This window comes from Haemaphysalis longicornis, unplaced genomic scaffold, assembly GCF_048455015.1.
Source record: "Haemaphysalis longicornis isolate Haplotype H1 unplaced genomic scaffold, Haemaphysalis longicornis Haplotype H1 scaffold_78, whole genome shotgun sequence".
NCBI classification, from domain to species: domain Eukaryota; kingdom Metazoa; phylum Arthropoda; class Arachnida; order Ixodida; family Ixodidae; genus Haemaphysalis; species Haemaphysalis longicornis.
Genome location: NW_027526441.1, coordinates 1214604 through 1237238, shown reverse-complemented (window position 1 = coordinate 1237238; position 22635 = coordinate 1214604). Strand labels below are relative to the sequence as shown.

At 45.0% G+C, this 22635-nt stretch overlaps 1 protein-coding gene across 1 annotated transcript in view; it reads left to right on the top strand.

The window, feature by feature from the left end:
* The first annotated feature begins 2272 nt into the window (after positions 1-2272).
* Positions 2273-22635, top strand: part of LOC144148122 (scoloptoxin SSD14-like) — a 34431-nt gene continuing 14068 nt past the window's right edge. The window contains exons 1-6 of the mRNA XM_077679708.1: positions 2273-2463; positions 6043-6165; positions 18454-18551; positions 19073-19283; positions 20590-20753; positions 22299-22503. Coding sequence (XP_077535834.1) covers positions 2306-2463; positions 6043-6165; positions 18454-18551; positions 19073-19283; positions 20590-20753; positions 22299-22503 — 959 coding nt within the window. The 5' untranslated portion in view covers positions 2273-2305. The remainder of the gene's footprint in view (positions 2464-6042; positions 6166-18453; positions 18552-19072; positions 19284-20589; positions 20754-22298; positions 22504-22635) is intronic.

The window sequence follows — 22635 nt, the reverse complement described above, 5'->3', positions numbered from 1 at the left end:
GTCACGCGGCCCTTAAAGAAGCGCCCCTAAGCAACGACTTCAGCTGCTCAGCTAACAAGCTCCTTCTAGAGCTGGGCTGTGAACAGCCCAACGCATCCATCCACTGGTCAGGGTAATTAATCTGAGTGAACGGGACTTCTGCACTACCCCACGTTTGGTGTTGCACCGTAGCTTTTTTACCGCAGAGGCACGGGTAAGCAGACCTTCGAGCACACTATCTTGGTACAATTTGTTTCAGGATAGTTCCCAGACAGCCCCAGTTCCAGTCGTTTCACATAACCACACGCTTCCGATAGAAGCCCATCTATTGACCCCAACAGGGAGTTTATACTTGTATTACACGGTGAACTAATTATGACAAGTAGAAAATAACTCAACACGTGTTATGTCCATGGGTGTCAATTAGTATAGTCGCCCACCCGGGCGTCATCACCAGGTACTACCGTTAGTTATATATATATATATATATATATATATATATATATATATATATATATATATATATATATATATATATATATATATATTTAACGTTAGAGTTCGCAGGTGGGGCTCTAGGCAGTCTTGGCCAAATACGTCTTCGGTTTTCCCCATATTAGCTGATTATTTGACTTCTTCCGCTTCTTAACTGACCCACCAATCTCCACTGGGAATTGCAGCTACTTAAAAGAAACCAAGCTTGCAAAACACATGACGCAAGTATATTAAGGGACACTACCACCTTATTTATCCCGAGTTAACTGAGTTATGCACCTCCGTGAATTGACAGTGTGTTTCCTTTTAGGGGAACCCGATGCCACTTGCAGTGGGCTCGCGAACGATGTGTGTAATTACATATAAAATGTTCGATCGGCGTACGCAAACGAAATTGGGCACTAGCTTGACAACAATCTCTTCGGATACAGAAAAAACGGGCAATGAATACGCCAAGCATCGCCTATGTATGACCTCAGTTAAAAAAAAAAAAGATATTTTGATATCACTGGCGTCCTGGAAAAAAAGAGTAGGATTAATTTTATACTGTTGATGTGAATGCCCTGCCGCCGTGTTTTGTTTTGTGGTTTTTATCAATCCTACAGAAAGAGCTATTTGGTTATAGAGACGTCGGTCATACGCGTTGGAAGGCTTCTGCATTTCTATCATACATAAATCCATCAATCCACCGAGAGCGAATTTGTCCCCGCCTTAAAACAAGCCTTCAAAACAGGCTGCCTGACGTTATTCAGAAATATATATTCAAGCAGCTTTGTGTTTTAGGATAACCCCTACGATGACGCTTCAAATGGCCTCAAGACATGTGGCGACTTGGTTTGTCGTACTGCCATCTATTTCTGGGACATTCTACTTGTAATGTTTTCTTATCTTCATACATCAAAAAGTTACATTATCCTATACACATTAATTTCCATTTGATGAAAATATAAACCAAACACATAAGTAAAAATGCACAATTTCAAGGTTGGCAGCTTTCGAAATTCCTTCAGAAAATTACCTGCCGAATTATTGAAGTTACAAAACTGAGAAAGCGAGTTTTCAAAGAATTAACTAACGTGAAAGTGGGCGTTCCGGAATAGTCAACATTCGAGAGAGACAAAGAGAAAGAGAGAGAGAGAGAGAGAGATGTTATTTTGTCCGTCGAGATCAGGTATTGGGGGTGGAGGAGGCCCAGAGGGCCGCCGTGACCGCCAGGGCCCAGGAGGTGGTCAGGATATGGACGATCCCCCGGGTCCGCTCACCATATACTCCCAAAGGTGATGGGACGGAAGAGGGGGGAAAGGGTCAGCGGGGCACGCGCAGGAGGAATGGTAGTGAGTGCCCTACCGTACCTCAATTTCGAATCTTCGCGACCGCGAATACTCGGGAAGGAGGCAGGAGCGAATATTCGCACACCTCGTACTTGGAAACCCATGCGCTGTAGAAAGTTTACGCTCGCTCAAAATTCGTAAACATTCTGCCCTGTTCAATTAACAACCCCGCATAACAATTTCCAGTGCAACCTTCACGAGTACAGCTGTTCCATTTTGCGTCATCTTTCTTTTTGCCCGTCAAAGCACGTGTCAGTTGCCGAGAGCGCTTCAAATGGCAGCAAAAGAAGCAAGAAAATAAACTTTAATTAGTCGAAACAGAAAACTGAAAGTCAATGAAACACACTCCTCTTATCCGATACCCCGGTGTAATGTACGCCGACTCGTTCGCAGGTGTTTGTTACCCGTTGGCATGCGGGCTCGTTGCCGGCCGACCTTATTTTGTCTTCTGCCCTGGCAGTGCTCGCACGGGGGGCTGTTACCACAACTGCAGGATAAATATGCCACAGCGAGCTTGGCTGCTGGCAGCCGGCTTCCTTGCATTTCTCTGTGCCCGTGTTCGAGGTGACTGTGCCTTGAAGCGCGAGCCTTCCACGTTGGGAAAGTTTACCCGATGGGCCGTGTCGACGGAGGTAGGAATGTGCGCCACGGTGCCGGGGTGAGTATTGAATATATTGCTTGTTTCACAGACTTCTCGAACACAATTGCAGCGATTTTAAACGAGAATACAGACATTGCTGGTGGTTCATTCCGCGTTATGGTTATCTTTTAAATGCGTTCGTATAATGTATAGCAACCATTAATGTATTGCGTCGTTCGCGCAAGCTGGCAGTCCTTAACCAAATCGGACGTTCCGGGCAGCAGACCCTGTGAGATGTAAGTGGGCAAGCATACGAAAATGAAGTTTCCTTTTATATGGCCCGAAGACAAATCAGCTAAGACAACGTCGTACAAAGGTTATGATTATAGTTATATTTAGTGGAAATTCAACATGTGTATTAGGAAATGAAATGAAGTGTGTCCATCAGGGAAGATATGTGCGATCGATGGAAATACATAATGCTCTTTGACGTTAACATAGCGCTGTTGAGTGTAACAATGACTTCACAAAGACATAATGCAAAAGGTTGCAGACACGACCGTACAATCAAAATTGAGGGTGTCACACGATGTCATGATTTGTTGCAGTACTTATCAAATTGAGCACAATGTTTTGGCGTCAGTCTTCGGGGACGGCAAAAAAGCTCCCCTTATATTTAATTATAATGCCTAGTGGTTGGGTAGCGGTGGATCTTTGCTAAAATTAACTACCGTAGTATTTAAAAGAGAATGGAACTAACCTTTATCGAAAGCTTCGCTCGGACCACGCGGCAAGGTTGGTTGCATGTTCCCAATTGGCGGTGCAAGTTTCAAAAGCAAATGATACATCCGACAGGAGCGACCGCTTTTCGTGCCGTTTCTTGGCTAAAGTGAGACTTCAGGATAGTTTCCGTTACAACATGAAGGAGCCTTGCTATTTATTTTTTTATTAATTTAAGAGCGCCTAACACCTTCGACTCTGGCGCTATTAGCGAGACGCCTTATTCGGAGTTTTGCGCGCTTTCTTTATTTCCTAGAAGATTACAACTTTGCAAAAATTATTTTGCAAACCAGGCCCTGAAAAGACGTCATAAATGGGCACACGCTGTCTAATACTCTCTGTTCGTGCTTTCTTTAATATATTACAGTGAACCTTTATATAAGTAAGATTCCGTGAATTTGTCTGTGGGCTGGGCAAAACGCCTCGCGGCAAAGCGAAGACTTTCGGGAGTACTCAGAAGAATACAGCTGTATTTTTGTTTTGTCGAATATTTCTCAAAAATAATTATATGACAATTGGCCGCTAAGACGACAGACAACTCTATCATTACTTTGAGCGTCATTTACGTCTCGCGATTAGTTAGTTTACAGCGAAGTTGTAAACGGTTCAGAATTCCCGTCTGGTGTCATCTACGGAAGGAGTGTGTTTACGGAAAACGGGTGCTACTCTTGTTTCATCAAACTTTACCAACTAAAATTCCATATCCTTATACCGAGTTCATCGTTTTTATTTTCAATTATTCACAATAAATGAGTTCGTAATTTTCATCAAGATTCTAGGTCACCTTCGGGTTGAGGGCTAAACAGCTTCACTGGTCATCTACAATCACAGATTAGAATAGCTAGTTCTCTTTACCTCTGAAATTTGCGTCACTGTAGTCTAAGTAACAACTGTAGTCCACTGCAACAAAAGGAAAAAAACTACGCGATTGAATCATCTATTCTGAGGCCTATTTGTTACCTCTATGTGAAACGACGTTGCAGTCGTTGGCTGGAGCACTGAACTTGCAACTGAAGTACATGCAAGTGTTCTTTTTCAGCGCTTCGCCTCTCCACTCGTCTATTGTTTCATCAATTCGGTACTTCTGCATTAAATATAGGAGGTGCTCCCTTGTCGTTTTAATATGTTTGCGAAACAAATAATTAACCGCGCAAAGAAACTTCTCTCGAGGCAGCGTTCGCTTTGCTTGATAAAGCAAGTCATGATGATGAGTCCAGCCGGAACAGATGAGTATGTTTTTACTGAACTTTAACCAACGTCGACGCATTCTTGACCCAAGAGAATGAGGGCGCATGGGGGAGTGGAATAAACTCAAACAGGGCCACGCCCACAGCTGCCTAAACCGCCGAACAGTGAGACATAGCCAGCAGCGACATAGTCAGTAGCCGCAGCGGATTGTGCCCCTGTTCTGGGGCGAATCAAAGTAGCCAATGCGGCCCACTGGAGCACCGGACAGTTTTTCATTCGTTATTTTTCCTCAATTAGAACTAGACCACAACCGCATCTGCGCGATATCAACGTCCCGTACAGAGTTGTATTCGGCGGTCGGGTGGAGAGTGGGAGCCGGCATCCTTTTTAAATGCGAAAGCATTACGTAGCTATGTTGGTCGAAAATCCGACGGCTGTGGCACACAAAATGGCCGCCGCACGACACGCCAAATGGCCGACTGCTCAACAGATAAGAAGCGCTTCAATGAATGCTTGAAATGACAACGCAATTCGTAGAACGGCTCCAGTAAAGAAGGTAACTAATTTAGTTGAAAGGGAAATGGGGTAAATTTTGGCTCCGGGTGGGATTCGAAACAGGCCGTTCCGGAATACGAGACGAGCACGGAACCCCTGGACAGACCCAGCTCCCTAACTCCACCTGACAAAACGTGAACTTAGTGGAAAGGTGGTGGACTTTGACTCAGAAACGTTTCTAAGAGATGTGCACTCAGTACTAGAGGAGAGATTTAAACACGCTAATTGCAAGAGGAGCAATTAGGTAAGAAGCAATACACGTTCGCGCTAACAGATTATATGTACGGATAATAAGGTAAGTGGCACGGGAACAAAGTCGTATTAACCGAAGGAGGACGAAAACTTCGCGACAAAACTGAAGGTAATTATTAAAAGGAGAGATTGAGAGATAAAGTATTACCGTTTTGTGAGAGTGTAAGTACGTACCACTGGACACGCGCCACTGTAAGCCCCAAATCCACACAGTGCATAACATGAAAGGGCTGTCTTTCACGCGACATTTGTTCTGCAAATACTATTGGATGCGGCATACGCAGCGATGGACTCTTAACCGTCTACGTCAACACCAGCTGTAAAACTAGGCGGCGCACACAATACCGGCACATCCGTTCCACAATTTAGCCAAAACGCTTTCACATTCTCCACATAATAGGGGAGGGGTCAGGTGCCCAAAAATGGCCTTTATATTTTGTTTTTGTTATGCAAAACGGCTCTTGTTCCAGCGACAGGCCGTCATTTTCTGCGTCTTTTCTTTCTGTTCTGTTTCAGTCTCACCACCTCTTTTCTACACAGCTTTTTATATCGGCTGTTTTGTTTCAGTAAAAACCAATATTCAAGGAGTTTTTCATTGGAAGGACTCTGTATTTTTGTTTTTGTACATATGACCCGCCTCAAATATGCTGAAGCTTTTGCGAGGAGCCAAACAGCGTTGCCATGCCATACCACCGTCGTAGTCATCTGAGAAGGCCTTGTGTATATGGATTTATTGTTTACGCCCTTTGTACCTTTGCAATGGGCGCTGGAAACCTTTTGAATAAAGAGGCGACATCAAAAATGCGACGCCAGGAATTGCCGCAAGAACCAGTCGAGGTTTGCCAGAATAAGCTTCGCCAGTGAAATTTGCAACTTTTTCAGGAACATCTATTCGAAAGGGGGCAACATGGCCGACGCAGCCGTGGCAACTCTGCTGTGCATGGGTGTCGTACAGCCCAAGGCGATGGGCATTGGCGGAGGATTCGTGGCTACCTCCTATCTGCGGTGAGTAGAAATATTCTGCTGCCAGTGCGGCCGTTCAATCCGCGCATATGCTTGGCACGCGCGGAGATCATGTACGGTGGTGTGCGTACACAAAGATGCCGCGAAGACGGAGGCCGGGGGAAAATTGTAAAGTCTAAAACTACGGATTAATCCTACTTTCTGAAACTTCGAAACTGACCCCCCCCCCCAGACACGTGGTACTCAATATTCCGGACTCACAGCTGCGGCGCAGTTTATGGTTACGCGGTTACCCACAGGGGGGTTTCGTGGGTGGGCTCTAGGGGAGTTGCCGTAATGATGATGACAATGTTATTACAGTAGACAATATTAATAGTAGCAATAATAACAATAATTGTCCTTGCAATAAATATGACACACAACACACACTACATCAAAAAAAAGAGGACCGCCTAAGCTATCAAGGTCTAGCGGGCAATACCCAGCAGGGTACTGCATCTTACCGGTACTCACCTACGGGGCAGAAACTCGGAGGCTTACAAGAGGGTTCAACTTAAATTGAGAACGACTCAGCGGGCAATGGAGCTGAAAATGATAGGTGTAACATTAAGGGACAAGAAGAGAGCGGAGTGGGTCAGGGAGCAAACTGGTGTTAAAGACATATTAGTAGAAATTAAGAAGAAGAAATGGACGTGGGCAGGGCATGTAATGCGAAGGCAAGATAACCGCTGGTCGTTAAGGGTAACAGAGTGGATCCCTAAAGAAGGCAAGCGCTGCAGGGGGCGGCAGAAAGTTAGATGGGCAGATGAGATCAAGAAGTTTGCGGGGATAAATTGGTCACAGTTGGCACAGGACCGAGGTAATTGGAGAATAATGGGAGAGGCCTTTGCCCTGCAGTGGGCGTAGATAGGCTGGTGATGATGATGATGACCCAGCAGGGGTAAGCAACATTAAGGTGAGGAGTAAAGCGCAAAAAATCACACAAGGGACGAAGAAGGACAACATCTACAAACGCTACTTCCAACTGACATTAAAAAAATTAGCAATGGCTTAGGTAGGCTATGCCAGCATATAGCAGCGTGAGCTAAGGTTCAGCTGGTTATTCTTAGCTTTCCTGGTTGTCTAGGATATGCTTGATTATCATGCTTACTGCTGCTTCAATGACACACACACGGTATAGGCATGGTGTGACACATATATATCAGGCGGCTCCGGCGCAGCGTCACCAATTGCTCCAGAGCAAAGCCGGTTCCACAGGCACACGCCGGTGTTGCTGCGACGTGCGACCCATCGGTTCCACAGTCGGCCACCCCTCACACTATAAATATATATATATATATATATATTGTTTCTCTACTTTTGTTCTTTCAAAATTCTTTATCTATTTCAATGACCAACCACATCCTCCCCTTTGCTTTCCGAGGTTTTCTTCACTGCCAACCCTTATATATATATATATATATATATATATATATATATATGCCGCACCACTGAAATGGTACGTGTCGCCAACAGCAACATTTCCGGAACAGGCCTTTCCTGAAACGCCCTCCCTAACACAAACAATATGCTGCGGAAATACCAACCCATTTTAGCCAGTAACGACCGAATTAAAACGACGTTCCCGGAAGAACCAAGGGTTACCTACCGGAGAAACAGGAATCTAAAGGATATTTTAGTGCATGCTAAAACAGGACATTCAAAGCAACCTGTCATAGCCAGCTGTTCCCGTCCCAGATGCAAGACTTGCAGGCACCTGCAGACGAACTGCATTGGAAAAAGCACAGCCAGTAATTATGTTCACAAGATTAATTAAAGTTTTACTTGCACTTCATCCAACATTGTGTATATGTTGTGCTTCATGTGTCACAAACAGTATATAGGCGAAAAGAGTCAACCTATGAGCCTACGCCTTAATGGTCACCGAGCAGATACGCTTAGAAAGTCCTCCATAGCAGTACCCCAGCATTCCAACCAACCAGGCCAAAATACTGATCACCTTAGGTTGTATATACTTCAGTCAACCTTTAAGTCTCCTAGGGGCAGAAAATACCGAGAATCCTATTTAATTCACAAATTCAACTCCATGGAACCAGCAGGAATTAATTCGTCTAGGCGCAACCTGGAATCCTTGCGATACTCACAGGGAATACAGCATTAGGCACTGTCTTGCTTGACTCTTTTGCAAAGAATATGATCCCTCCTTCTGCTTCTGTGGCCACCTAATTCCTTTTGTTTTCATTCTTTTGCCTCCACTTTAGTACGCGCAGACATCCCTGCAAACGTTTCTCCGGAATTCCATTTTGTTTTTATTTTCCTCTCGTTTTTGCTCAGCTTTCTCGTGTGCCCTGTACGTCCCCCTGACTTTATCTTTTCGTTTTTGGGTTTCAGGAAAAGCCTGTTCCAGGAATGTTGCTGTTGGCGACACGTGTAATTTCAGTTCTGCACTTATTGCTTTTTCTTTTTTGTGTGTGTTTTTTTTCTTTATTTTTTCCTTGAGCTAGTTTTTTTGTCCTTCCATACATTTACTTCTGACCTCGGGATTGCAGATAGCTTATGATAAGAACTCCTCGCGTCGCCTGTTCTGCTTCCCGCGTTTCTGAGAACCTTTCCGTAGTCCGCGCGCTGGGGCAAGAAACCCCTGTGATCCTTTCTCTCTAAGAATTTCCCGGAATATCAACTCCCGCTGACTTCCCTCTGACCGTCTTCGCGGCTCTAACTATACAACCTTCTTTCCCCCTCAATATCTGCGCCTACATACTCCCAGACCAAACCGCTTTCTCAATTCCACTTCCTCATCTCCTCTCACCTGGGGACCTACCCCTATATAAACCCTGCCAGCCAGGCGAGGATTTGCCCTGACGAAGGCGAGTCTCTTCTCTTTGCTGAAACATTGGCAACAATCGTGGTTTCTTCATTGTTCCAAGTTGTTTTGCCCAATATATATATATATATATATATATATATATATATATATATATATATATATATATATATATATATATATATATATATATATATATATATATATATATATATATATATATATATATATATAAGACAGGACATAAGTGTTGGCAGTCAAGAAAACCTCGGAAAGCAACAAAAATTCTTCATCTCTTTGTATGACCTAACGCATTCCCCCCTTTGCTTTCCGAGGTTTTCTTGACTGCCCTTATTCTATATATATATATATATATATACATATATATATATATATATATATATATATATATATATATATATATATATATATATATATATATATATATATATATATATATATATATAGATATATATATATATATATATATATATACAAATAGATATACAGAGATGCAGCGATGGTGTAGCGGGAGAGCATCCGCCTCGCGTGCAGAAGGACCGTGGCTCGAATCCCGGTCCCGGACAGTTAATTCCCACCGGATTAAGAAAAAGAAAAAATGGAATTGCACAAAGGGGCTTGGGGTGCGGCCTGACCCCGGCAACCATTACCGGCAATGCAGTCTCTCACCAGAGCCGGATTGGCCACCCTGGTGTAGTAACGGCCACAACCTCCCATGAATACGCCAATTAACCCACGGCCCTCAGTCCCCAGCGGCTGCGAAGCAACTGACCACGGCGGCGGTCAGACCTGTGACGCAGCAGAGGGGGCTAAGAATCCCTGGATCCGGACAGATCGCCAATGGAATCTCAACCTGGCAACGTTTAACGCGCGAACCTTATCTAGCGAAGCGAGTCTCGAGGTGTTGTTCGAGGAATTAGAGGGCATTATATGGGATGCAATAGGGCTTAGCGAGGTTAGCCGAGCAGGCGAAGCCTTTACGGTGCTGAAAAATAGACACGTATTATGTCACCGGGGCCTAGATGACAGAAGAGAACTGGGAGTGGGATTTCTAGTCAATAAAAGCATAGCTGGCAACATAGAAGACCACTATAGCATTAACGGAAGGGCATCAGGTCTTGTAATTAGGCTCAATAAGAGGTACAAGCTCAAGGTGGTGCAGGAATACGCGCCCACAACCAGCCACGACGACCAAGCAGTGGAACGCTTCTATGAAGATGTGGAATCGGCAATGGCTAAAGTAAAAACACAGTATACCGTAGTTATGGGGGACCTCAATGCTAAAGTAGGCAAGAATCCGGCTGGAGACAAGGCAGTTGGGAACTGTGGTCTGGGCTGCAGAAGTTGCAGGGGGGACCCACTAGTTGAGTTTGCAGAATGGAATAACCTACGCATAATGAATACCTTCTTCTGTAAACGGGAGAGTAGGAAGTGGACCTGGAGGAGCCCGAATGGGGAATATAAAAATGAAATTGACTTCATATTATGCGATAACCCTGGGGTCATGCAGGATGTGGAAGTACTCGGAAGGGTAAGGTGCAGTGACCACCGTATGGTAAGATCTCGAATTAGGCTAGATTCGAGGAGGGACCGCAACAAGCTAGTACGAAAGAAGCCGACAAATGAGCTAACAGTGAGACGTAAAGTAGAAGAATTCAGGACAGCACTGCAGAACCGATATTCAGCTCTTAACAAGGAAGCCGAGCTTACGACACAGGAAGCCAGCGACAGTCTGTGGCACTATGGCTAGACTACATACTGGCAAACGTTCACAGGAGACGAAAGATCTAATTAGGAAACGGCAAACCATGACAATCTCCACCGCAGCTGACAGAATCGAACTAGCGGAGCTTTCGAAGTTAATCAATAAGCGTAAGACAACTGACATACGGAAGCATAATCTGAAGAGGATCGAATACGCTGTAGAGAACGGAGGTAGCCTGAAAGCAGTAAAGGGGCGTCTTGACGTGGGGAAAAATCAGATGTATGCACTTAAAGATAAGCAAGGAAATCTCATCACAAATAGGGACAAAATAGTCCCAGTGGCCGAGGAGCTCTACAGGGATCTCTACAGCAGCCGGGACATCCAGGATAATGCCGAGCGAGAAAGCAGCTCAGAGGAGATAGACTTTCCACCAGCAACGACCGATGAAGTTAGGGAGGCCTTGAAAGAAAGGAAAGGGGGCAAAGCACCTGGTGAGGATCAGATAACAGCAGATCTCTTGAAGGATGGTGGAGAACTTGTACTTGAAAAACCGGCAAACCTGTATACGCAATGCCTAATGACCGCTATGGTACCGGAATATTGGAACAACGCGAACATCATCCTAATCCATAAGAAAGGCGACATGAAGCACTTGAAAAATTATAGGTCAATCGGCTTACTGTCAGTCGTCTACAAGGCACTTACCAAGGTAATCGCTAACAGAATTTCTGCAACCTTAGATTTCAGTTAACCTAAAGAACAAGCAGGGTTCCGTAAAGGTTATTCAACAATGGACCATATTCACACGATAAATCAGGTGATAGAGAAGTGCGCTGAGTATACTGAACCCCCATATATAGCCCTCATAAATTATGAGAAAGCATTTGACTCGGTGGAAACCCTAGCAGTCATTCAGGCATTACGGAACCAGGAGGTAGATGAGCATTATGTAAGAATACTAGAGGATATCTACAATGGGTCCACAGCTACCATCATCCTCATTAAGGAGAGCAGCAAAATACCTATAAGGAAGGGTGTCAGACAAGAAGACACAATCTCTCCAATGTTATTCACAGCATGTTTACAAGAAGTATTCAGAACATTGGATTGGGAACAGGTGGGAGTAAGGGCTAATGAAGAATACCTCAGTAACCTCAGATTTGCTGATGACGTTGCCCTCCTAAGTAACTCGGGGGACGAATCGCAAAGCATGCTTTCCGCACTGGACGAACAGAGTAGAACCGTGGGCCTGAAAATTAATATGCAGAAAACTAAAGTAATGATCAATAATCTCGGGACAGCACAGCGGTTTGAGATAGGTGGGGAGGCAGTGGAAGTGGTAAGCAAATATATCCACTTAGGCCAAGTTGTGACCCCAGATCCGAACCATGAGGCAGAGATAACTAGAAGGATCAGAATGGGGTGGGGTGCATATGGCAGGCATTCTCAGATAATGAATAGCAGCCTACCATTGTCGCTGAAGAAAAAAGTGTATGACAGCTGCATCTTACCGGTACTCGCCCACGGGGCAGCAACTGCTCACTAAGAGGGTTCAACTTAAATTGAGAATGAGTCAGCGGGCAATGGAGCTAAAAATGATAGGTGTAACATTAAGGGACAAGAAGAGAGCGGAGTGGGTCAGGGAACAAACACGTGTTAAGGACATATTAGTAGAGATTAAGAAGAAGACAGTGACCTGGGCAGGGCATGTAATGCGAAGGCAAGATAACCGCTGGTCATTAAGGGTAACAGAGTGGGTCCCTAGAGAAGGCAAGCGTTGCAGGGGGCGGCAGAAAGTTAGATGGGCAGATGAGATTATGAAGTTTGCGGGGATAAATTGGTCACAGTTGGCACAGGACCAAAGGTAATTGAAGAATAATGGGTGAGGCCTTTGCCCTGAAGTGGGCGTAGATAGGCTGATGATGATGATGATGATATATACAGAAAGGTAGTTCGGCAGTCTACAACGCCAAAGGAGGCATAGGGGTGTGGTTAGACTCTTTTTTGACCATGGTTAATGAAGTTAACTTTTTTTTTTAATATACGGAAGAAAGGAAGAAAAACACGCGCCCAGAGTGGGTACCGAACCCACGCCTTTGATTAGATCTTGAATGCCTTATCAATTCGGCTATCTGGGCGACTGTGTTCTCCTTCACTTTCTGGGCGATTTATATTTACTAGAAGTGTATCTGACGCTTGATGGTGGTAGCCAGCTCCACTATGACTACATGGGGAGAAGGGGACCTTGTTTTCAACCCCCGTGGCGTGACCCGAACTTCTACAGCCTGTCATGAGCGGGTAACTGGCGGAAGCCCTCTTATGGTACCTAGGCATCAAGGCTGCCAGAACTGATACCTCGCTAGGCTTTAGGCTTTCGCAGAATATTATAGTAAGGAAATGAGGGGCTCGTTGAGGAAATACACAAAGATAGGTCGGCAGTCTACAACGCCAAAGGAGGCATAGAGGTGTGGTTAGACTCGTTTTTTACTATGGTTAATGAAGTTAACTTTTTTTTAAATATACGGAAGAAAGAAAGAAAAAAAACACGCGCCCAGAGTGGGGACTGAACCCACGCCTTTCGATTAGATCTCGAATGCCTTAATAATTCGGCTATGTGGGCGACTGTCTTCTCCTTCACTTTCTGGGCTATTTATATTTACTAGAAGTGTATCTGACGCTTGAGGGTGGTAGCCAGCGCCACTATGACTACACGGGGAGAAGGGGACCTTCTTTTCAACCCCCGTGGCGTGACTTGAACATCTACAGCCTGTCATGAGCGGGTAACTGGCGGAAGCCCTCTTATGCTACCTAGGCATCAAGGCTGCCAGAACCGAGACCCTCGCTAGGCTTTCGCAGAATAATATAGTAAGGAAATCAGGGGCTTGTTGAGGATATACAGAAAGATAGGTCGGCAGTCTACAACGCCAAAGGAGGCATAGAGGTGTGGTTAGACTTTCTTTTTACTATGGTTAATGAAGTTTTTTGAAAAATTTTGAAAAACCAGAAAAAACGATAACTTAGAAAAAATAAAATTTTCACAAATATGGTATGACGAAATCAATACATGCATCTTGTATGAAGAATTTTGAAAAACCAGAAAAAACGATAACTTAGAAAAAATCAAATTTTCACAAATATGGTATGACAAAATCAATACATGCATCTTGTACATCTCAGGTCGCGGGTTCGATTCCCGGCCGTGGCGGCCGCTTTTCTGATGGAGACGAAAAGCAAAAACGCCCGTGTGTACGAGATTTCGGCGCACGTTAAAGATCCCCAGGTGGTCAAAATTAATCCGGAGCCCTCCACTACGGCGCACCTCATCGCCTGCGTTGCGTCGGCGCGTTAAACCCCACAATCAATCAATCTTGTACATCTCCCCGAAAACCCTAACACTAATAAAATACTGCGCCAAATAACGTTGTAAATACGAATAAAAAATACCGTAAATGGGCCAACTCGCCAGTACACCTTGCATATTCGAGAAAATAACATAATTCGCGAAGTAAAGGCACTTCATTTCTATAAGAATACACATTTACATCATTGGCGATAAGAAACAAACTAAAATTTATAAAGAATGTAAAGGTCGAACGTGTTTTGCTACTCATAGTAATATCTGACTGCAAAGAACTCACACTTAAACAGGCGACATGAGAATGCTACGGATTAATAGACAATTCACTGAATTTCTGGAGATTTTTGTGATACTTTGCCGTCCTGCTTCGCTGCAGCTTTCGGCCTGGCATGGCAACACCTGCCGCTCCGCAGCTAGCACAAATTCTGTGACCATGCCAAAAATTGAGAGCAAAGGCGCGCGTGCGGAATAATAGAGCCATTTCCTGGAGCAAAGCTGCAGTTTGCAGACCCGGGCAGATATATCATTGAACGGTAAAGCATATAATCAGTGAAAACAACCGCACGTGCCTGCTGATGTATGTCGTCGCCATGCCATTTCGCTGCGTACTGTTTTTTTTATTTTTTTGCCGAGCCGTTTTGTCCTGTGGTGCTTTCAAGTACTACTGTATTGTCAGTGCTGATGTGATGCGCACTGTTTTGGCATGATGCTGAAAGTTACAGGAAAGGTGAAAGTCTGTGATTAATCACGCAGGCGAGAAGGCCACCAATCGGGCCACTAGACGACACAAATGCGAAGGCAATGGGTAAAAAAACTGCGGAAATATTACAAACTAACCACTAGACGGTGCTAGGTGTAACAAAAATTACCCGCTCAGCAGTATCTTTAAAACAGAATACCGCTCTGGTGGCAGCTGTGAATGTCATTTTCCAATCCCTTTCAGTTGACATGTGGCCACACCAAAGACTATTCGGAACTCCGCACTGAGAAGCTACAAATGTGTAATATGGCAGGTTGATAGGACGAGTGTGGCACCCGTACAATCTAGCAATAAATTAACGACAACGGGAGCCGAATTTCTTTCTCTTTTAAAGCTCGTAAGCACACCTTCGACATGTTTGCTCAGTGCCATAGGCGCAAACTTCTTAATACGTCACCTGTTTGCCACTGCGCGCGCCTGGGTTCGATTCCCTCTCCTAGAAATAGTTTTTAAATCGAAGCGTTATATATCTATGCGAAACTAGAATCCGGCGCGACCCCATACGCAAGCCAAAAAAAAACAGATTATAGAGGAGTTAGAAGTAACAGGAGAGAGATTGCCTGGATTCATCTCTCTGGAAGCAGAGCTTTCCCGCAACGAGTTGCTTCGTGAAGCTCAGATAAAGCGGAGATAACGGTGGGCAGGTTTGGGCGGCGCTGCAGGCGGAGTAGAGTAATCGGACCAACGGCAAGCGCCAGCCAGACGTTACTTGGAAATGGGAAGGCCACGCGTCAAACGTAGTTCATTGCATAGGTCGCTGTACTCACTTGAGAGTACACTACTTTGTGCTCATTTGTACTCAAACCCACAAATGAGTACGATGATGAGTGAGTACAGACCCAGCAAAAAGTGAGTATGATTAGTATGACGACCGAGTACATACGTGAGTAAATACACTCCATCGTACAGTACTCGTGGTCACAGTACTCTTGAGTGCATATACTCGCGAGTGCAGTATTCACAAGTACAGCACGTGTGAGTACAGTAATCACGAGTGCAGGTAAGCGTGGATGTAACGAACGTCTATGTAACGAATTCGTGGATCCAATAAAGGTTTTCAATTCTCCATTGCCAGCCCCGTTGAAGCCCATGTGTTAGGGGCCTCTATGTAACGAAGGTTTTGCGACGGTTAACCTTGATGTAACTAACTCGCTGAGCTTATCAGTCATTGTTTTCTACACTTTTATGTAGATACTTGATTAGTCAGTGTTTCTTGCATCTTTTTTGCAAAGGGGCTTGATGAATTCACTAATTTAGATTATTTCATTTGAACCGCAAACTACCGCGCATTTCCCCGTGTGAGCGCAGTGTTGGGTAGGTGCTAGGCCACCTGTCGGCGTGTAGTCCGGCATCTCCACTGCTATTTGTGGTGTCCCTTTGTCAATGATCAGTTCTGCTGCTACAAAACGAAGTTTTACCTTTTCGAGACGAGCTGACAATTTTAAAGCCGCCCCCACCAGCGAGAAAGAAAAAATTCGCCACACAGTACAGTATCCCAGCTAGCACCGTCTCGCCAATTTTGAGTGAAGAAAAGGGCCTCAAGTACATCAAATTGATAAAAAGGCGCCCTTTGAGCACAAGTGCGGTTCTTGAAACGCGTTAAGGTACCGAAAAGTGTCAAAGGGCAAAAGTGTTACCTAAGTTATGTCTTTGAGGATTGGGGTAAGTGACCTTGCTTTTTTGTAGTGCCGTCTAGTGACTAAGCTATTGGAAGAACAGCTGGCGCAAATCACGCAGCTTTTAATTGTGAGATAAAGCCTTGAAGCGTGAGTACAGCCCCACGAATGTCCATAATTTTGGTTTCGTTTCTGCTTCACTCAAGCGAACCTGAACTGGAAACCTGCATGTAACGAAAACCTGGATGTAACGAAAAATTGGGAAATTTTGTCAACTTCATTATATCCACCTTTAACTGTAATATGCTGGTTAGTACCCGCCGCGGTGGCTCAGTGGGTAAGGCGTTGTGTTGCTGAGCCCAAGGACGAGGGTGCGAACCCCGGCCGAGGGGCCGCATTTCTCATGGAGGCGAAAAGCGGAAACACCCATGTGTTCAAAATTTCGGGGTACGTTAAAAATTCCCAGGTGGTCAAAATCCGGAGCCCTTCCCTACGGAGATCACAACGTGTAGCGTCGGCGCTTTGAACCTCATAACCAATCAGTGTACTCTTGAGTACTGTACTCGCAAGTACAACTTGTGAGTTTGATCACGCACTCGAGTCGTGGCTTGCGTGCACGAGTCTCACTCATTCCGCGGCACCCTTTAAACGAAGGTAAAAGGAGGGTTTAAGGCGGAAAACTGCGGATCTCTCCATTGCCTTTTTTAACCGCTCGCCACGGGGTTTCCATAGTGAAAGCTAGGGCAAACATGGGTAGCTTTGCAGGACTTTATTCGCTCCCATTGTGCGAAGGAGGGTCCCGGGAGGCGGCTAGTTGCACAACGCACGCTGAATCCACTCTTTCGCGGTGTTCAGAATCGGCAACCAGAAAAGCTTAGTTATAAACAAAATGGGGGAAAGGACCAGGGTAACCAACTGGTAGTGGGTGGAAGCGTTTTCTGGCTCGTTGGCTCTGGCTTAGTCAAGTGCATACATGTAGTAAAGCACGCAAATGAAAGCAGTTGGTTGCAAAAATCAAAATATAAGGAACACTTTTGAACATGAGTAAATGTCAGCACAGATTGGGCGCAAGTGAGTGCACACGATTACGAGTGAATGCAGATTGAGTACAAGTGCAATTGAGTACAAATTGACTAATCGTACAACTGAATAAATAGGAGTAGATGACGATTGAGTACAGATTGTGTACAAGTACTCAGGAGTAAAGATTTAGTACGAGTACATATTGAGCGCAAATGGGTATAAAGTGAGTACGAGTACTCGTGAGGGCTAGAGAGTTTGTGTACAAGTGAGTACAATTAGAAATTAGCATGTGATGAGTGAGTATGAGTGATGTTGTGCCCAGAACAACTGTTTCAGTTTGAGTTCGAATGAGTACACCGTGGAGGGAAAAAATGGAATTGAGTTTGAGTGAGTTTCTTGTTTTCCCGACCTATGCTTCCGTGCAGCAGTCAGCTTAAGACCAGCGACGTCGCGAGCAGGAACGCGTACAAAAGAATACACCACAACCATGCAACGTTTAATGAAACTGACTTCAGTGAACCATTTAAGGAGTAACGCAGTCCTTACGCAAGCTACAGCTTGGCTGGATAACCATCTGGAATGGGCGCATTTTTAAAAATGAATAAGCGTGGAATATCTAGGCCATCCCTTGTTCAAGGGAAGAGTTGTTGCCTCATGCTGTTCGTAATGATTTCGCGTTGAAAGCGAAGCGGTGAACGGTGAACGCTTGAGACATTTTTCTTAGCGTGATTTGATTGGCCGTCGGGATATAGGTACGATGTTGGCTGTGTCACCGCGCATTATGGGGCGGTTTTCCCAAGGCTATAAAAAGCGCCCCAGTTTTCTATGGTGAGTGAGACGTAATTTTTCCCTTTCAGTTTCCTTTGTCCCAAAAATATTGCTAATTACAAGGATCTCTTCTAGCGCACTCACGTGCCCTTACTCTTCATTGGTGAACAGTTGAACATGTGGTCCTCTGCAGCATTGTGATGAACCGGCATCCTAAGTATGAACTTTTTATCGTCTCCATCATTGTAATCGCAGGAGGGGAAAACGAGCCGAGTCTCTTATTGCCCGCGAAGTTGCCCCGGCGGCTGCGACGAAAAACATGTACAGCCAGAACGCCTCACTTAGCGTTCACGGTGAGACTTCGCTTCTTATCAACCTAAACCCCATTGAAAAAGGAAAACACATTAGCAGACAAAATAGACAGACACCTGTTGCGCTCAGGAAATTAGAAGAAGATGATGGTTTAACGCAGCAAAGTACTCATAATATTTTTTGCCACCAAGCCACAGCATGAAGTGCTGTAGGAATAAAAACCTGCTCATAGCAGACCAAATCTAGCACTAAAGCAGCAGGCATTACAAGCATCATAGCAGCACCATGTGCGCCTCCAAGTGGATGTGAATCAATATGACTACAGAGTACCGTTGTAGTCTTTGTAATTAATTAGTTCAGGTGATGAATGAATGAATGCCAATTGGAACGTGCATGGCCTCTGGATGCCAGACAAGCCGAAGCGAGGTCGACAATTTTATGATGTGATTGGTTGGTAGGACGTATTACAAGACAAGGCTCTAAGGACTCCCTTTTCGTTCGAATCTTTTTGTGGAAATGGTTATATTGCAGGAAGCCTAATCACCCTTCCAAACTCGTGCAGGGGGACTAGCCATTGCCGTCCCCGGGGAACTGCGCGGATATGCGGAGCTGCATAGACACCTAAAAGGCAGGCTGCCTTGGAGAGCCCTCTTCACGGACGCCATACGCCTCGCCAGTGAGGGCTTCCCAGTGTCCAACGGACTTGCCTACAGCCTCTGCCACGTATCGCCCGGCCTGTTCCCATGTCCAGATGGGCCCTGCGACCCTAGCTGGTGCGAAACGATCGTAAGGCTAACGAATGTCGCGCTTTCGCCGGCTTTCTTTTAAACTCATCTTGGCAGCACCCAAAGCGTATAGGTAGCCTTAAAAAGACACCGAAGTCCAGTTGAGAGATTTTTTTTTATGGGTGCACTTTCATGTTTAACTCCAAAAATATATATTTGAGTATTTAGCAGAGGACTAGAGCATTCGTACGGGTTTAATGCGTTGTAGGTGAGATAATGCAGTGCCTCGTCTGCGTACGCCGCACCAAGTACCGAAAATAACATGCCGTCGGTTGGTTTGGGATGTGCTTACATGCTAACTCAGTGTTCAAACTTAACCTTTTCTGCCGTTTCATGGTTAATATTGACTTTTCGTTTGCTGAAGCAGGGTCGTACGGGGTAAACATAGCAAGAGTGGGATGAATTTATTCCTGCCATACGCCGGTATGTCGTCACAGCTGACGTAAGCCCATGGGCGGCAAAGACGGTTCACTTAATTTAAACGGTATCTTCGAGCGCAGACGTCTCTTTAAAAATGCACGTAAAGGAATCTCCGAGTGTTGCTTACGTGGAGAAGGCTTTACTATGCAAGCTGATTAGAAGATGTATAAAGCTGAGTTCAGAGTCCCCTAAAACGGCTGACAACACATTGATTGAAATAGAAACAAGAAATCCGCCCGTTAGAATTTGTCTACGTGAGAAACGGCTATAAATGCCGGAAAGTGGGATGCGGGAGATTATGAAGTAATGCATTTTATACAGCTTTGACTAGTGGTCTCTTGCGTCATCTGATGTAACTAGAAGTTATTATTGATACTAATATTATTCTAGGCTGCAGCTGCGCTGTTATTCGTAACGCAGAGGAAGTACCCAGAATAAGAGTCATTCAAGTCAATGCCATTCACATGTATAGTGGCAGGAAGCGCTTCCAGGATGTATAGGGCTATGTAATTCCCCGGATGTACTTACTGCTTTTATTCTCCATTTTAGTCATTGACGTCATGATAGTACTTTACAAGATGCCAGAACGGATAGTTATCAAGCTGTGTAGGACAAGAACCTAAAATTCTATACACCACAAAAATGTAGTCGTTTTTTCTGAACGCTACTCAGGAACAGTAATCAATATTTTTTCGGTTTCTCTAATGCTGGACAAAAATGTAAGAGAAAATATCTAAATTCATTTAGGGCTTGAGAAGTACTTAGTCATCAAAATGATAACGTCCTCTTCATTAAAAAAAACTCTACTTTGGATTCTGGCTACGCGTTATTAGGATCCAGCGGCTTTGTCCCTCCGACACTTGTCGTACTCCAGGGCGCCCTTCTGGAACGCGGAGGAAAAGCGGCCCCTGATAGAAGGGGAGCTGCTTGTGCAGAAGGACTTGGCCAGAACGTTGGCGGAGATCGCGCACTACGGAGCTGACTACTTCTACGAAGGCAGGTTTGCCGAAGAAATGGTGCAGGAGATAGCGGAACAAGGTATGCGGCCCAAACTTGATCGTAGCAAATGCTAATAGAGCTTTGAGTGTCCAACTCTGCCCTCCAAAAAGAAAGACAAGAGTTGGAAGTTTCAAAGATTTTTTTTCACGAATTTTTTTAGCGGTTTATATCTGGGTCAGAAAGTTTATTACACCAAAGCTTTATATGTCTAATCCCTAGCTCTTGCGCCCGTGTGGAACGAAAACTAGGGATCATGGTTCGTCATTTGGTGGGCATGCATTACGATATACTATTGCAGGTGGCCTACGCTGCTCGCCGTTACGTGCAGCTCCGTCTCGTGGGCGTGTAGGGTGCCTCGAGCAAGCGGGCATCAAGGCACCCCAGTTCGCGCCCCAGTTCTATCCACTGGGGTGTGTTCAGCGTACGAAAAAACTACTAAAAAATAAGAAAATGTCTTGGGGCCTCTATATTTTCGTTTAATATGTCTTAAATATCTCGTAAAAAAGGTCTTACAAGCAATTCTGTTTAATTTGGAGGTGATGCCAAGTTGAATAGCATCGGTCTAAACTTGGTATTTTTTATGTTGGCTTTCCAACATTGCGTGTTGCGCAGTAAAGCATGAGGGAGGATGATTACAGCCCGACTTTATACTCTTCTTGCCACCGCCACCTCTCTCCCAAGTCGGGCACTCTGATCACCACGCGCGGTGTCTATTTCCCCCTGTCATTCCGCAATGCCGCGCGCTCCTCGACAGCCACCTGCGCGGCGCACTGCAGCCTGCGCTGTTATTGGCGTAGCAGCGCTATAATAAGACATCATTGGCTCTACTTAACTGTCGTTTGAATCCTTAGTCTGTGATGTAGATATCGGAACACTTGCCTTGTAATTCAATATTTCAAATCCCCATATAGCTAAGCCTATACTAACAGGACCGCCAGTCTCGCTGGACTTCCCCCTTCTCGGGGTGGGAGGACTCTGATTTTTTACGCATAAGTGTTGTGGCTTCGCTTTTGAAGCTTATTTAATTATGAGGTAACGTTGCAGTTATAAAAGAATAAAAACACCACTTCCCCCCCTACTGGTAGACGGCGTCGCGTCCATCGCACATCAATTATATCCCGGTGGCTGAGCAGCCGACGGCTGCATGCACTTTCTGTACAGATGAATGAACAATGATGTATGGATTACAGCGCAGCTCGGTGAACCTGCGACGGACGATACTTTTCCGCTCTTCCATGTCTCTTGTATTCGTTATAACCCTGTCGAGTAATCGAGCTTTTCGCGTAAAGTCACCGACCCCGGCTTCGATGCGACCCAAGCTCCTTGCGGCTAGTGGGTTAAAAATAGACGCCTCGAGAAACCGACGAGAGTCACTGCTCGTCCATTGTTGAACAATCGTTTTCAGTATAAAAACTAAACATACGAAAAATAAAAAAAATTACGCCAGGTGTAATGCAAATAAAATGCACAACAATGATTAAATCCTCATTTACTTTTTTTTTTCGCTCGTATCTATTTCAAAAATTGTGACTACGAACGCAACCATAATGCAGAAGCATACTTCCTTATCGCATCCTAATACAGGAGGCATTCTGACTCTCGAAGACCTCCGCTCTTACAAGCCAACTTGGACACGCCCAGTCAACGTCACCTTTCGGGACGGCCGAGTCGCGTACTCCGCACCACCTCCGGCAGGTGGCGCCATCTACTCCTACATCATGGCCATCATGGACGCCTTTAGGACCGACGACCACGCCGAACTCCAGGATGACGTGCTCACGCTCCACAGGTGATAGTCCTTTCACATTTTTAGCGAAACTATACGCATAGGAAAATCCGGAGTACCCTTGCACCTAATACACTCCATCGCGATCCCATGCGCATGCGCAAAAAAAAAACAAAAAACAGGTTGGCGAGGAGT